At 41.6% G+C, this 16,237-nt stretch overlaps 2 protein-coding genes across 4 annotated transcripts in view; one reads left to right on the plus strand and one right to left on the minus strand.

Annotated features, from left to right (window-relative positions):
- Positions 1-5,848, minus strand: part of vps8 (VPS8 subunit of CORVET complex) — a 458,303-nt gene extending 452,455 nt beyond the window's left edge. For 2 of the 3 annotated variants that reach the window (XM_052016780.1, XM_052016773.1), the window contains exons 1-2: positions 5,728-5,836; positions 601-669 (exon numbers count right to left, since the gene is read on the minus strand). In XM_052016780.1, coding sequence (XP_051872740.1) covers positions 601-669; positions 5,728-5,799 — 141 coding nt within the window. In that variant the 5' untranslated portion in view covers positions 5,800-5,836. Of the gene's footprint in view, positions 1-600; positions 670-5,727 lie in introns of all 3 variants that reach the window. The other variant, XM_052016763.1, reaches the window with a different exon arrangement.
- A 4,591-nt stretch (positions 5,849-10,439) lies between these two features.
- nme9 (NME/NM23 family member 9) overlaps positions 10,440-16,237 on the plus strand; it is a 58,765-nt gene continuing 52,967 nt past the window's right edge. Inside the window, exons 1-2 of the mRNA XM_052022831.1 lie at positions 10,440-10,539; positions 13,118-13,161. Of these exons, the coding sequence (XP_051878791.1) occupies positions 13,129-13,161 (33 nt within the window). The 5' untranslated portion in view covers positions 10,440-10,539; positions 13,118-13,128. The remainder of the gene's footprint in view (positions 10,540-13,117; positions 13,162-16,237) is intronic.

Here is a 16,237-nt window from a genome sequence, read left to right on the forward strand (position 1 = left end):
ATTTATTGCTTTCACAGAACCACCACATATTACCATCACTATTAACAGAAAAATTCATCCTTGCACCAGACTAACTGTGACCAAAAGATCATTCCAATAATTGTCACAGAGTTTTGCTAATGATTCCATCCAGACCAAAGGTGGAAAGACACCATGGCATGGCAGGACGGGGAACTAAGTAACCAATCTAATCAGGCACTTTTTTTTGTCCTTCAATCTTAGAGCAATCATTTATTCCAAGGTTTTGGAACTAAATCTCCCAAACTACACCAAAATATCACGCAAGAAGAAAAATAGATCCTAGCAACAAACTTGGGAGTTTTGATGAGGTTCATCCAACCTTTAATGTCCACTTTTTGCATGCCAATCAGCACTGTGCATGTGTTTTCATTTTACAGGTCCAGTATTTAGAGTTACTTTTTTAGGTGCCTTTACATTTCAGAACTGGTCCCAGATCTCCAATGACACTCTGCTTAATTTACAATCCGATGGGATGCAGGCAGATGGAGTCAATTAATCAGGCAACAACTCTTTCAACACATCATTTGGTGCCCTGCATATTTAAAAAGTGGAAGAGTCTTATTTTAGTGTAAAGCTTACCTCATTCAGAATGCTTTCTAGGGTAGGTGGAGTATCGACTTGAGGAATATCAAACTCTTTGTCATCAATCTGCACAAAAAGAAAATTAGGTGTTTTTTTTCCTGCATATCAAGAAAAAAAATGACCAACAGCTATTACATCCTTTTGAGATATCTCAGAACATGTTACAGCCAATGAAGAGTGTTTAAAGAGCAGCCAATTCAATGAGGTAGGAAGCTCATAAAAAGCTGATTAAAGAATAACTCAGTGAATAATGTACACATGAATATTCTGATCATATAAAAAGCACAAGGTGGGTAATATAACTATTTCATCTTCATGAGGAATCCAGTTTCATTGTTTACAAACATTAAACGCAACCACAGTAAGATAGTGTGTTGCTTTAAATATGAAGTAGGTGGAACTTCACAACAAATGCATCTTTTGGTGGATACTGAAGACTCTTACCGGCAAAGACTAATCTAGCCAAACATTCCTTCTACAGAAAAATCTACTTCAGCAAGTTCAACTGCAAGAATATTGCAATTTTATGAACATGTATTCATTTTAAATGTAGACACAAGAGATTCTGCAGATGCTGGAATCTGGAGCAACACACATAAAATGCTGGAGAAACTGAGCAGGTCAGGCAGCATGAAATAAACAGTCGACGTTTCGGGTTGAGACCTTTCATCAGGACTGGAAAGGAAAAGGGCAAAAGCCAGAATAAAAAGGTAGGGGGAGGGGCAGGAGCACAAACTGGCAGGTGATAGGATTATTTTAAATGTGCAAGTTTTGTGAGTTCTTAACAAAATCAGTGCCTAAAAATATAGAATGACCTCTTACCAAAACAAAATATGACATTTTTTATCCCTATCTCGGTAGTTAAGTGTCAACACTACCTCAGGTATTAAATGAAAGTGGATGGGCAATGCCAGCAGCATCCCTCACTCCAATCTACCCCTCTGGAAGACCACACCTGGGATTCTGAATTTAATATAAATAATCACAAGCACAAAAGCTCATTTTACTATGCCAAGGAGTAACAGCTTACACTTCCAACATAATGTGCCGAACAAAATGGAATTATTATCAGAGTGACTATGGTAGGCTCTCTGTGAACCATCCAATCAGTTCCAATTTTCCCTGCTCAATTTCCACAGCTCCACAAGTCTATTTCTCAAGCACATCAGTTCATTGATTATCTCAATATCCATCAGCCTTTTCGTCTCATTATCATTTGTTGCATGAAAAGGTTCTTCCTCCTATCCACCCCCCAATTGCTATCCAACAATCTCACACCTTTATGAACCTTATGCATTTTTAAAATTATACAGTCTATGCCAGTGCCCATCCCCGTCAACTTAGCTTAAACTCCACCCACCTCAATTCCACATCCCACTCCCATACTGACATGTCTATCCATGGTCTCCTCTACTGCCACGTTGAGGCCAGACACAGGTTGGAGGAACAACACCTTGTATTCCACCTTGGGAGTCTCCAACCTGATGGACTCAACATTGATTTCTCCAACTTTCCGGTAACCCCATCCCTTCTTCTTCTCCCCCCCCCCCTTTGTCTTCCCTTATTCCATGGCTCCCTTCCCCCACCTTGATGACCTGCCCATCTCCTCTCCTCCCCTCCCCTCCCCCATCCTTTATTCCACGGCCCACTGCCCCCTCCTACCAGATTCCTCCTCCTTCAGCCCTTGGCCTCTTCTACCTATCACCTCTCAGCTTATTACATCTTCTCCCCCACCCACCTACCTTCCCCCTCTCACCTATCACCTGAACTCACCTGTCCCCTGCCTGCATGTACTCCTCCCCTCACCTTCTTATTCTGGCTTCTGCCTTCTTCCTTTCCAGTCCTGATGAAGGGTCTCAGCCTGAAACGCTGACTGTTTATTTCCCCTCCACGGATGCTGCTTGGCCTGCTGAGTTCCTCCAGCACTTTTGTGTATTGCTCCAGATACATCCAGCATCTACAGAATTTCTTGTGTCTCTAGCTTAAATTCTACCCAATTACACATATAAACCATACCACAAGGACATTCATCTCAATTTTGTTGAAGTGCAACCCACTATATTTGAAAAGGTGCCTTCTCCCCCAGAACTGGTCCCCTAGCCCCAAGAATCTAAAGCCCTCCACCTGCACCATGTCTACACATTGATCCTTCATATACTCCTATTTCTACTTTCACTGGCATGTGCCACTGGGAGTAATGCAGAAATATTACCTTTGATATCCTACTTTTTACCTCCCTCCAAGCTGTTGACTGTTGGGTGTTCTATTCTTACCCTCCCTACAGTGTTAGTACCATTGTGTACCACAACTCCTGTCTTACACAAACGTTTATAAAATATGTCTTATGTTTTTGGTCATTTTGCCACCCAAAGGAAGAGGCATACTTCACAGACATTATGCAGTGAGCTTTTATTTTTTCATGGATTAATGACAGACTTATCATGGGTCCAGAGTATATTGCATTTCTGTATTGCTTGGGGAAATAAAATTTAGGCCAGTCTTATCACCATGACGCATCTTCCATCCACTGCACACCAAGAAGAATTGGCTCAAATGAGAAATCAATGTCTCAAGATGCCAATCAACAACCAGCTAATGTTCTTCACTTTGTGGAGCAAGCATAGGTGTCCATAATCTCAGCATGGAGTCAAATATTCAATACACTGCAAAAGAGTGTTGTGTGTCCCCGAATGACTAGGCCATAACAACATAAAATGCAGCACATTATATTTGCCAGCTGATAATGAATTTGGAACTACAAATGGGCAAACATAACAGAAGGAAATAACAAGCAACTATAAACAAGACTTCAAGCTGAACTGTGACATATTTAAAAATTATAAAACAAATCAATTTCATTGTTTATTCTTCAATGTTAACCTACTGAAACTATAAATACAATGCAAGTCTATGTTTTTAAACAGGTAACTCCCACATGAAGTGATAATCTAATTTTCAAGGGGTAATAAAATCCTGTGTGGTTTACAGAGAGTTCAACATGAGAAAATATTCAGAATGGTATTAGTAATTAATAACATGCCAGTTGTACAGCATAACAACATGCTTTTCACATTACACCAATGTGTGGTAGAAGTCAACTAAATTTGCAGTAATGCATCATGTTTATGTTGTGCCCTTCATACCTCTTTCAGACTGTCACAAAATACTTTACAGCCAACGAAGTACTGTGTTTCTGAATTACAGTTACAAAGATATAAAGGCAGCAAATGTACACACCGAAAGTTCCTGCAAGCAACCAACACAATGATAGTGATAATTAGGAATTAACATTGGCCAAGGCACTGGGAATAATTCCACAGACAGAAAAGCCAGTTAACGTTACAGATGGTAGACCCTTCACCCTTAGACCTGTAACATTAACTGGTTTCCCTTTCCACAGATGCTGCTTGACTGGCTGAATTCTTCCAGCATTTCTGTTTTTGTTTCAGATTTCAACATCTACAGTATTATTTGTTTCCCATTACTGGGAATAATTCTCCTGTTCATCTTTCAAATATTAGCCAGGACACAATTCCTCTGCTCTTCTTCAAAATGGTGCCACGTCACCTTTAATCACATCACAGAAATCAGCCTCCCCTCCATGGACTTCGTCTATGCTTCTCGCTGCCCTGGTAAAGCAGTCAATATAATCAAAGACCCCATCCACCCCAGACATTCTCTCTTCTCCCCTCTCCCATCGGGTAGAAGATATAAAAGCCTGAAAGCACATATTACCAGGCTCGACAGCTTCTATCCCTCTATTATAAGACTATTGAATGATCCCCTAGTATGATAAAGACCCTTGACCTCACAATCCATCTCGTTATGGCCTTGCACCTTATTGTTTGCCTGCATTGCACTTTCCCTGTAACACTATATTTTGCATTCTATTATTGTTTTTCTCCTGTACTATCTTAATGCACCAATGCGATAAAATGATCTGTATGGATGGCAAGCAAAACAAAGCTTTTCACTGTACCTCAATACATGTGACAATAATAAACCAATTTAACTTGAAAATCTGAGCCAGGCATTGGTTTGACATCTCAGCTCCAACATTACACACTCTCTGGAGGGGTAGCCAAAGTTTTTTTTTAATACACTTAAGTCTCTAGAATGGACCTCAAGCCCAAATCATTATGAATGAAAACCAATCCACTCCCAAGCCTGCAGCAGCTGGATAGATTCACTGAATTCTGTATTCAGTCATGCCATGTAATTTTAAGCCTCAGGTTGTGTGAATTCCATGGACTCAATGACCAGACAACAACAAACACAAAGTGAAAGTGAAACTTTAAGAACAACCAGCTGATACTGAGAATACAAGGACATAATTGCCATTCTTCCAACATTGCCATACACAGCTGAAGCAGCCTGAGACACTGCCTCCAAATGTTAGGCCACAACATGTCACCTTCTATGTGATAATTGCACACTTCACCTTTAGATATGTGGTATAATTTATGAAGGAAAATGTCAATCCATTAAAATATAGCTTTATTTCAGACCAACACAATCAATTGTAATATAAATCTAAATCAGGCCCCATCTGAATAAAGAAATGACATATTACTTTTATTTCTAACATAACAAGAGGTCCACAGCACACCACAGAAGAGGTAAGCAAACAATCAGGTGGCACTGAGATCAGTAAGTGGGCAACTAACTCTGGCGAAGTTACTGGGACCTGAAACACCTTATATGAAGGACCGGTCTCTGGCAAGAGTTCCTGGAGCATACAGGGCAAACTGGTGGCAGAGGTATGTCGGGGTCAAGGGTGGGCAAGAAGGAGCAGAACTGGGCTGGAACCAGACAAGGCAGGACAAGAGGTGAGAAGCAGGGTAAGAAAGGGCACTGGGATCAGGGCAGCAAGGGCACTGGGGCCAGAGCCGATCAAAAGGAGTACACAGGGGCAGGGGCAGGGCCCGTGTAAGTAGTGGCACAAGGGCCCAGGTAAAGGGGAAGGCCCGGGTAAGGGCGGGGATGCACTTGAACTGGGTGTGAGAGGGGACACGGCCCGGGTCAGGGGTCGGGCACTGAGCCCAGGTAAGGGAAGGGGGCAGGTGTTGCACTGGAGCCGGGTAAGAGAGGGGACACGGCCCGGGTAAGAGGTCGGCCACTTACCCCGTCAGTGTCGGTCAGGTTGAGCTGGGACGAGGACGACACCAAGCTCTGTGTATCCGGCGACTCCGACATCTTCCGTCCACCCCCACCCCTGGTCACCTGTCCCCGACCCACGGCTGGAAGCCCCGCCCACGCCTCACCAATAGCAACCGCCACCCTACGGGATGGTCGCCGCAGTACGCGTCATCGCGCACCCTGACAGACAGCTGCGGTAGCCAATCAGCTGCCTCTGATTCGGAAAGTTTTTGTCGGGGTGCCCGGGAAGTGATTGACGGAGAGTGAGCACACGGATTGGGAAGTGTTTGCGTTGATATTCCAGCTCTGTGCACCCCAAAATTTCACAGCCACTCCAGTAAATCTTGAAGCTTTTGCCATAGGGATGCAGGGTCGTGAATTTTCCCCCAGACAGCCATGTGATTGCTAATTACCCCTTTTTGTTGTTGTTGATAAATATTGATCATGTTTTCAAGGGTAATTCCAATGCTCTTCTACAAAACAGATCTCTTATGCCAACTTGACAGCAGGTGCTTTTTTTACCCATTTATCTTATAGCTGGTACCAGACAACCGTGCACCGTTTCCTCGGTACTGAACGGGAGCGATAACCAACATGCGAATGTAAGGATTAGGAGCAGGACGACACGACTCGGTCCCACGATCCTGCGCCAATGTTCATGACTGACCTGATTCGAACCTCAGCTCCACATCTTGTCTGCCCATAGTAACCTTACGCATCCTTTGCTTATCAAGAATCTATCTACCTTTGCCTTCAAAAAAAACATTGGTATTGGTTTATTATTGTCACCTGTACCGAGGTACAGTGAAAAACTTGTCTTGCATACCGATCGTACAGGTCGATTCATTACACACTGCAGTTACATTGGGGTAGTACAGATAAAAACAATAACAGTTCACTGTAAAGTGTCAGAGAAAGTGCAGTGCAATAAGGTGCAAGGTCATAACAAGGTAGATCATGAGGTCAGAGTCCATCTCATCCTATAAAGGAACCGTTCAATAGTCTTATCACAGTGGGATAGAAGCTGTCCTTGAGCCTGGTGGTATGTGCCCTCAGGCTCCTCTATCTTCTACCTGATGGAAGAGGAGAGAAGAGAGAAAGACCCGGGTGGGTGGGGTCTTTGATTATGCTGGATGCTTCACCAAGACAGCAAGAGGTAAAGACAGAGTCCAAGGAGGGGAGGCTGGTGTCCATGATGCGCTGGGCTGTGTCCACAACTCTCTGCAGTTTCTTGCGGTCCTGAGCAGAGAAGTTGCTGTACCAAGACATGATGCATCCAGACAGGATGCTTTCTATGGTGCATCAATAAAAGTCATCATTCAAAGACTCTGCTGCACCACTCTATGAGGAACAGAGTTCCAAGACGCTCCACACCCTAAGAGAAAAAAATCACCTCATCTGTCTTAAATAATTATCACTTATTTTTAAACATTAACCCCTAGGTACAGGTTCTCTCACGAAAAATCAACCTCTCCACATCCACCCTGTTAATCACTCCTCAGAATTTAATATTCAATCGTGTCACCCCCTCACTCTTCTGAACTCCCAACAGATCCTAGCTTAGCCTGTCATAAAACAGCTCAACCAATCCAGGTATTAGTAAACATTTGCTGAACCACTTATATTGCATTAATGTCATTCCTCAAATTAGAAGACCAGTACTGTACATGGTATTCCAGTTGCAATCTTACCAATGCTTAGATAAATGAAGCAAAATCTTTCCAACTTTTGCACTCAATTTTGCTCACAATAAATGATAACATTCTGGAGATACAAGAGACTGCAGATGCTGGAACCTAGAGCACCAAACAATATGCTGGAGGAACTCAGTGGGTCAGGCAGCATCTGTGGAGGGAAATAACGTTCTGTTAGCTTTTCTTAATTACTTGCTACAGCTGCATTTTTTGAACCATGCACTGGGATACCCCAATCCCTCTGCATCTTAGAGACTGGCAATCTTTTACTATTTAGATGCTATGCTTTTGTCTCTCATTTTTTCTACTAATCAGAACAATGACTCCATTTGCTAGATTTTTGTTCACTCACTTAATCTCTCTATATCCCTTTAGAGCCCCATCCTTATGACTTCTTCACAACTTACATTCCTACTGTTTTTGTCATCTGCAAATTTAGGCACCATACCTTCAGTCCTTTCATCCAAGTATTCCATATAAATTGTAACAAGTTGAGGCCCCAGCCCTATTCCCTGTGTCACACCAAAAAATGTGTTTATGTCTACTCTCTTTTTCCAGTTAGTGGGTCAATCTTCTATCGATGACAATATGTAACCTCCTGCACCATGAGCTTTTACTTTCTACGATTGATGTGGCACCTTATCAAATATCTTTTGGAAATCTTAGTACATCTGCTGATTCCTCTTTGTCCGCAGCATGTGTTACTTTCTCAAAGAATTACAATAAATTGGTTAAATATGATTTCCCTTTCACAAAGCCATGATTACCTTGATCTGCCTGATTACCTGGATTTTTTTCTCAGTGTCCTGATGTATCATCTTTAATAATAGCTCCTAATACTTTCCCTATAACAAATATTAAGCCAACTGGCGAATAGGTTCCTGCTTTCTCCCTCCCTTTTTGAATAACCTAATTGTTGTGTTCAATTTCTGGACTGGGACTTCAATCCAGAGTCTCTCAACATACAGCTATAAATATAACTAATTGTGAACCATGTTGATACCTTGATCTGCAAATTGAAATGAAGAAGATTCAGAAGTGAAGAGGAAAAATTCAATGGGTGAAAATAACTGAGTGTGCATTTCAGGCTAAATCTGCTACCTGTATATACACGTGTAAATAGAAAAAGATAGAGGTATGTCATCTATTGGCACTGAATGAACAAGAACTCATCTTTACATCATATCTTTAAGTTAGTAAATAAACTTCATAAATCCATCAAAATATTTAGAATAACCTTGTTAAGATCATAAGTAAATTACAGATATTTAAATCAACCAAATTGTTTTGTTTATCATTTTTTAGTTCACAGAGCCCTGCACCTCTTGGTGATGGTAATAGCCATGTACAAGGGAGTGACTTGGCTTAAATTGCCTGGTAAATATATGGGCAGTCTCTTCAATGAAATTTCAATGCCAATTTTGATAGGTCTGTTATAGGTTCTGTTAGTTAACAATATATGGGAATAGAAAAGGAAAGAAAAAACTTGTTTATATACTTTCTCAGTGTTTCACTAAAATGCAAACGTAAATTTGAAAGAGTAATTGAAAGGATTTTATTCTGGCAAACAGTAAAAAAACTTCCAAAATGTACAATATAAAAACTAAAAGGTTTCACTACTTCTTTCATTATCAGTAAATCTCAAAATTGTCCCAATCTTATATCAAATTGTTACAGAATGGAGATCAATTGAATATTGTGCATATATATTTAATGCTTTGTTATACATAATTATATAAATACACGTTTTAACAAATGAATAGAATTTTCCAAATATATCATTGAATCACATGGCAATAATTCTGAACTTCCAGAATAAATATGTTTAGTTTGTTTCCAAGATAAAGATCCTGATCCTGATCCTGTCCTGATGAAGGGTCTTGACCCGAAACATCGACTGCCCGTTTCCTTCTATAGAAGCTGCCTGACCGGTTGAGTTTCTCCAACATTTTATGCGTTGCTCCAGATTCCCAGCATCTGCTTGCGTCTTCAAGATAAAGAAGTTATTTTCTCATTTCAGACTTCATCTTAGAGGATGATCTTGCAGTTAGAACAAATTGGAAGTGATGTGCTGTATTTTGATGTAGAATCATCAATAATAATCACTGATAACATTGCCTAAGACGACCTCTCGGCTCAACGACCACATTTTCTGTTTTTGCTTCGGATCTCCCGCATTTGTAGTTTTTTGCCCCAACGTTACATAATACTTTATTTTTCGAGGGAATGACTGCCCCTGAAATCGAACGTTTTAACTGTAGCAGAAAATAATGATAATAACCCACCAACCTGAAATATTAAATGTTTCTCTCACCACAAATGCTGCCTGCCCTGTTATTTCTAGGATTTTCTCGCTTGATTATTTCAGATTTACAGCACCCGCAGAATTTTACATTTTCTTTATCATTGTGGTATTTCATTAAGCTTTCTCTTGGCTTAAAATGGATTAGAAGTGTCATGGTGCTGAAAGGGAAAGGTGTCACATTTAAGATTAGTTTAAATATGCTGATAAGATAGCCAGTTTCAACTAGGGCTTTCCAACTCCACACTACGTTAACGCTAAAATGAACCACGGTTACTATTACCAGCAGCAAACGTCCTGCATTGTCTGGGGTAATTTAACGGGGAAAAATTAATGGCATTTGAGTAACAAATTCAAGGACAGCGGGAAACCAACTGTGAAACTGTGAACTCAATAACTCAGTTTGAATCAGCATCTTGAAAAGGAATGAGGAACGATACATAATAGTGGGGCAAATAAACTCGATTGTATTATTGCAGCGATATTGTTTCACTCTCGGTTTATTCAATTAATGTGTTCGGATTTAAAAGTGCACCATTTGATAGTCACAGAATGTATTCAAAGAATCCTGAGCCTGGACTGAAAGCTAGGACAGCAGTGTGACAGAGCTGGCCGTGCTGATCACATGATGGTTAACCAAGGCAACCAGCAATAGTTTACATTTCCGCTTCCGAAGCAGTTGGTTTCCTGAGATTCTCCAACTGAGCACACCGCGCAAGACACAAAACGCACGGAAACTGCCTCCAAAAGACGGCTCCTCCAACTTCTGGCTAGTCGGGGGTCGACTGCACTTCCATCAAGGTACTCTTAGAAGATTCCCAAAGATAACCTTCTGCACATAGCACAGAGCAGTGGGTATTCCTCTCGGAAATACGCGCCTGTCTCACTAATGACCCTTGCAGATATCGATAAAAAGTCCACAATAATAGCGGCATACCTTAGTTAAATTTTATGACCAAAGTGCCACAGACCAACCGGAATTGAAAACTAGTCTATAGATCTCGCGACTTTGCAAGACAAATTTTATTTTGATAGATTTTTTATCTCAATATAATTGTGATTCTACGCTGTTATTGAGGAAATGGATTACGGAACATTTATTTCTGCATAAAGTATTCCATTTTCGTAATGTGGAATAAAAGTAATATTTGGTGGCAAACTGATACATAATGTTTCAACTTTACAAAACTTTAGGGATGGGTATGAAACATCGTTACTAAAAATTGACACTGAAGATTATAAATTTAACAGGATTCCAAAAACAAACTTTGAAAATTATCTATTTGGTATATTTTTCTTTGTAAAATTTGACATTTTATAACACAGCATATTTATGTATCCCCATTCTCAGTACAAACCATGTAATTCCATTTATATATATTACACCTAATGTTGCTTTACATAAATTCTCCAGGGTGATAAGTCCCAGTGGTTTTTACACAGACCTCAGTGTGTAATATAGGAGGGTCTTAAACTGTGGTCTTTTCCTATACCGTCTTTGTGACAGTTTCACCCAGCTTCAGAAAATCCTTCAACATAAGGTCTTGCACTTGAAGTGTACCAGTTTGCAACATTCTGCCATGGACTGCTCGTCGCAGCGGAAGACCACCAAGTGTCAGCGGATAACTTGGCAACTTTCATCAAACTAATAATGTTCTGGATGCAGTTGCCTTTTGTCTCACTGTGTCTCCCCGGGAATAGAACATAGAGCAGAGTCCTGTGTCAAGCAACTTCTCAAGATCAACTTAAACAAAGACCACAGCATCTCTTTCCCGATCTTCTTGGTAACATATCCAAGCTGGAGATGGAAGATGGTCTCATCCACAGACTGGCTGTCACAAGGGCAATGTGTGATGAGATTGATAGCCTGGCTGTGTATGAAGGGTTTGACAGGTAGAGCCCCTCACCGCATAAACCAAGCAATGTCTAGTTTTGTTTGTTTCAAAGTTTTAGTGATGAGGCACTATGCTGGTCTACTGAGGGAACCAAAGACAGGATCCACTGCCCACCCCCCCACCCCCTTTTCCTGCAGTGCTTCATGGACATTCCATGCAGACTACTGCCCGACTGGCTTAGTCTTTGTCTCTGTTAACTTTTGTATGAGGGGCAAGTGAGAATGGCATGGTCCAATTGCATGGAATGTTTCACGACAACATAAGCAGACCAATGGCAGGTAGCACCTCAGAACATAATAACATTTGGTATCCAGAGTGTATGCATAGCTTGATGCAGCCAACACACAAAGGTAGGCATCCTTCGGGGTGAGAGCCATTTGGTACATTTTCCCCCACTTCTTAAAAGGTTTACTTGTCATGTTTCTGAGGACACTGTCCCTTTTCAGATCATGTGGAAGATGGCTTGGGTGACTGCCGCAGCACAGGCACAGGGGCTGGTCTACACCTGGGCCATGCACAGCAGTACCGAGAACACCTTAAACCCAATGACCAGGTTCTTTCCCACAATCAAGCAGGAGCATTATTCCCACAATCCCAATTTCCATTTCACCTGCACTATAAACTCCACCCAGATCATCGTGCATGCCCTGGCTCCTCTGAACCATATTCACAGAACCTGCAGGTAATGGAACCCAGTGGTGAAGGGAACAGAAGAATAGTCAGACCAGTTGCCAATGAATATCGGTACACTCTTTTTCCGAATTGGAATTGTTTGTAGATGTTCATCAGTCCATGGATCAACAGTGGATCTGAGCAGAAGGTGGCAGCATTGTCCATGTACAGGGAAGTATTGACCTGAGCCTGGGATCTTCTTTTGCTCCTCAAGTCCACCAATTAGATGGTTTAGTTTCTTGTACTGGGCTGGTAATTGAACTAATGCTCAATATTAAAAAGAATGCACATTCATTTCAATCCCACTAGGAACTTGGTTGGCAGTGCCGGACTTATTTCAATGAGCATCTTTAAGGTTTGATTTCAGAGACCCTATTCCCAACAAAGTTAAGAGAGAAATGATTAGCTGATTAGTGCTCTCACTGAACAAAACTTCACTGGGAAGAATAATCTCCAATGGTTTACCTTGTATGACACATGCTTGCAAGACTATTATTCCATGACTGAGTCGAAATTAACCCCAGATACCAAAAACTGAATGACACTGATCCAATCAACTGTGCTATCTGGTCCTCCATTTGGTGATAATTTAAGCTAAATCTTCTGAAAATACAAAAATGCCTCCCATCTGAGCAAGTTTAATTTAAAAGTTATTTGTCAAACTGTGGGACATGGACAAAGTTAAAGTTCAGCATCCAAGCAAAGTTATCACTGGGGCCTAATAGAATGCTGCAGTGGCTCAAGAAAATATGTAACTAAATGATGAAATTAGATTGAATCTTGCTAATATTGTCAATTTGTATTTCCATCAGGAGTGGGACAAATGGCTGGAAAGAAGAAAGACACTACATTGCAGGTAGGACTAGGTAATTAAATAAACAGTTGCAATCTAAAGGTTCCATTGGAGTTGTTACCTACTTTTATTAATAATAAAACATTGTTATCCCCAATTATTTTTACCATGTTCTTTCATCTAAAGATTCATGGATTGTAAGGCAATACAAATTCTAAGAAACTCCCTTTCAGTTGCACTTTAAAACGAACACAAGAGGGCCAATATGTCACATTAATGATGGGTGGTCGAGGGCAAGTTTAAAGGAAAAAATTGTAAAAGTTGCAAGGACTCCCCCAACTGGCTCATTTGGCTACATGCACATAACTTACACATCTATCATTGTGGCCTGCTCATAAGGTAGACTGAAAGGCATTGCAACATGATTTGAATTTAGCAGGATTTTTCCAGCTCACCAGTAAAATGGAGATGAGACTGAAGTGCATTTGATAAGATGTCTGAAGTTCAGATTGCCCAGTCTCAATAAAGGCTCAATAAAAAAATGTCTCAGTTCTAACAAACAAACATTTTGCAGGGAGTCCTTGTGAAGTCTAGAGATCGATATATGACACAAGCAGAATGTGGGGGAGTACTGTGCATGCCCACACAAGGACATAAGGCAGAGAAGACAAATGTTACCCAGCAAAGTGATGTTATGCTGTTTTGGGATCAGCCATGCATGAAGTATGACTCACAGGGTGAGGTATACAGGACGGAGGAGACAGGAGAGAGGTGCACAGCAGAAAGGGGCACAGGAAGGAAGGGCACAAATGAGAAGGGCATGGCAGGGAAAGAAGGCACAGGAGAGTGGGCAAAGCAGAAATGGGCGCAGAAGGGAGAGGAACAAAAAAGAGCGGTACAGGAGAGAAGGGCACAAGGACGAAGAGGACAGCAGAGAAGGTGCACAGGAAGACAAGAGAAGCATTGGAGAGAGCTGCACAGGAAAAGAGGCACACGAGAGAGGAATGCATGGGAGGAAAGTGCACAGAAGGGTGACATACTGGATGGAGTAGATGGAAAGGACCTTTGTACAGGAGGGAGGTGCACAGGACAGAGGAATGGGGATGGGAGGGGCAGAGCAGGCAGGGGTACAGGAAGAAGTTGTACAAGAGGGAGGATGCATGAGAGAGAGAAGCAGAGAAGGGAAATGCACAGGAGGATGGTGCAGAGTTGGGTGGCATCCTGGAGGGAGGTGCACAGGACGGAAGGGCACTGGATGGACAGAGGTGGATGGAGGAGAAACATCCAGGAAGTAAAAAGTATGGGAGATCATCAGCTTTCTTCAAAAGAGGAAAGCATTGAAGAGGAAGAACAGTTTAAAGATGGGGCCTCCATCACTAGGCCAGCCAAGCACGTGTGGCAAAGTCACAATCTTGATAAACCAGATTTTCATGGTTCACTTGTCAATAAAACATGGTCAACAGAAGTGTGTCAGAGCTAATCACAAGCCATTTGCAAATTCCCTGTTCTTTCATATCCAACTGAGAGGAACACATAAATGTCATGCATTCCACAATGTCCTCCTCTGCCTCTGTGAGTTGCACAATTTGTGGGAGCCACTTCTACTTCTTCACCTTTAGTGTACTGTTTTTCCCTTACAAAAAGTGAAAGAGTAGATCCGTGAGTGAATCACAGGAACTTTTATACCCAATGAATTCACTGCACGAAGCTGAGTGACAGTGTGGGCTGTGAGGACAATGCAGAGGGGCTGCGGGCAGCAGAGTGACGCAGCAGGTAGTGCCGTTGCCTCCCAGCTCCAGTATCCTGGGTTCAATCCTGACCTTTGGTGCTGTCTGTGTGGAGTTTCCCCTGTGACCTTGTGAGTCTCCTCTGGATGCTCCAGTTGCCTCCCACATCCCAAAGATATGCTGGTTGGTAGGTTAATTGGTTACTGTAAATTGTCCCCAGTGTAAGTGGGTGGTAGAAGAACCAGGATGAAGTTGACGGGCATTTGTGAGAATAGATTACAGGGAAATAAGTATGGAATGGAATTGGTAGGATTACCCTGAGAGCTGGCATAGACTCAACTGGCCTCCTCTGTTGTAAGGAATTATGAGATCTGTATGGCTTCAGGGGATATTGACAGGCTAATAGAATGGCCAAGGACTTGGCAGATGGAATATAATGTGGGAAAATGAGAGGTCGTCCACTTTGGTAGAAAGATAGAAAAGCAAACTACTTATTATATGGTGAGAGATAGAAGATGTCTATGTTCAGAGGGACCTGGGTATCCTTGACTAAGAGTTAATATGCAGGTACATCAAGTAACTAGGAAGGCAAACAATGTGTGGGCCTTCATTGCAAGAGGATCTGCGTGTACGAGCAGTGACATCTTGCTCCAATTATATAGGGCCCTGATAATATGGAATATTGTGTACAATTTTCTCCTCCCTATCTAAGGAAGAAATTTATCGTAATAATGGAAGTGTAGCAAAGATTCATCAGGTTGGTTCCTAGAATGGCAGGTTTGTCAAGTGAGGAGAGATTAAGTAGACTGGGTCTATACTCTATTCAGTTTAGGTGAATGAGAGGTGATGTCATTGAAATATACAGAATTTGAATGGGTAGAGGTGGGGATAATGTTTCCCCTGGTTGGGAAGGGGGTGTTTCAGCCATTCAGGACAGAGATGAGAAGAAATTTCTTCACTCAGGTGATAATGAATCTTTGGAATTCTCTGTATAAAGGGGCCTTGGGGGCGCCATTGTTATATTCAAGTCAGAGATTATATATTTTTAGCTGTTAATGGAATCAAGAGATGTAGCATTAATGCAGAAAAGCGATCCTGAGGTAGAATGTTAACTATGATCTTATTGAATGGCAGAACAGACAGAAGGGTCTGAATGGCCTACTGTTGCCTCTATTTCTTATGTATTCACTTGTGAGTGATTCAAACAGCTTCATAAGGATTGAAGCAAGAGGCAGCAATGGATATATAAATGTGGAAGTAATGAAGTGCCTGGGAAGTATAAGTTTGTTGCAGCTGGCAGCTGAGTGGGTGTGATGAATGATGTGATGGATTATACTTGGCTAGATGTGAGTGGAGACAGGGAAGTACACCACAGGAAGTAGGTGAATCAGAAAATGTACTCACATTTCCTA

This window comes from Pristis pectinata, chromosome 1 (assembly GCF_009764475.1).
Source record: "Pristis pectinata isolate sPriPec2 chromosome 1, sPriPec2.1.pri, whole genome shotgun sequence".
Lineage (NCBI taxonomy): Eukaryota > Metazoa > Chordata > Chondrichthyes > Rhinopristiformes > Pristidae > Pristis > Pristis pectinata.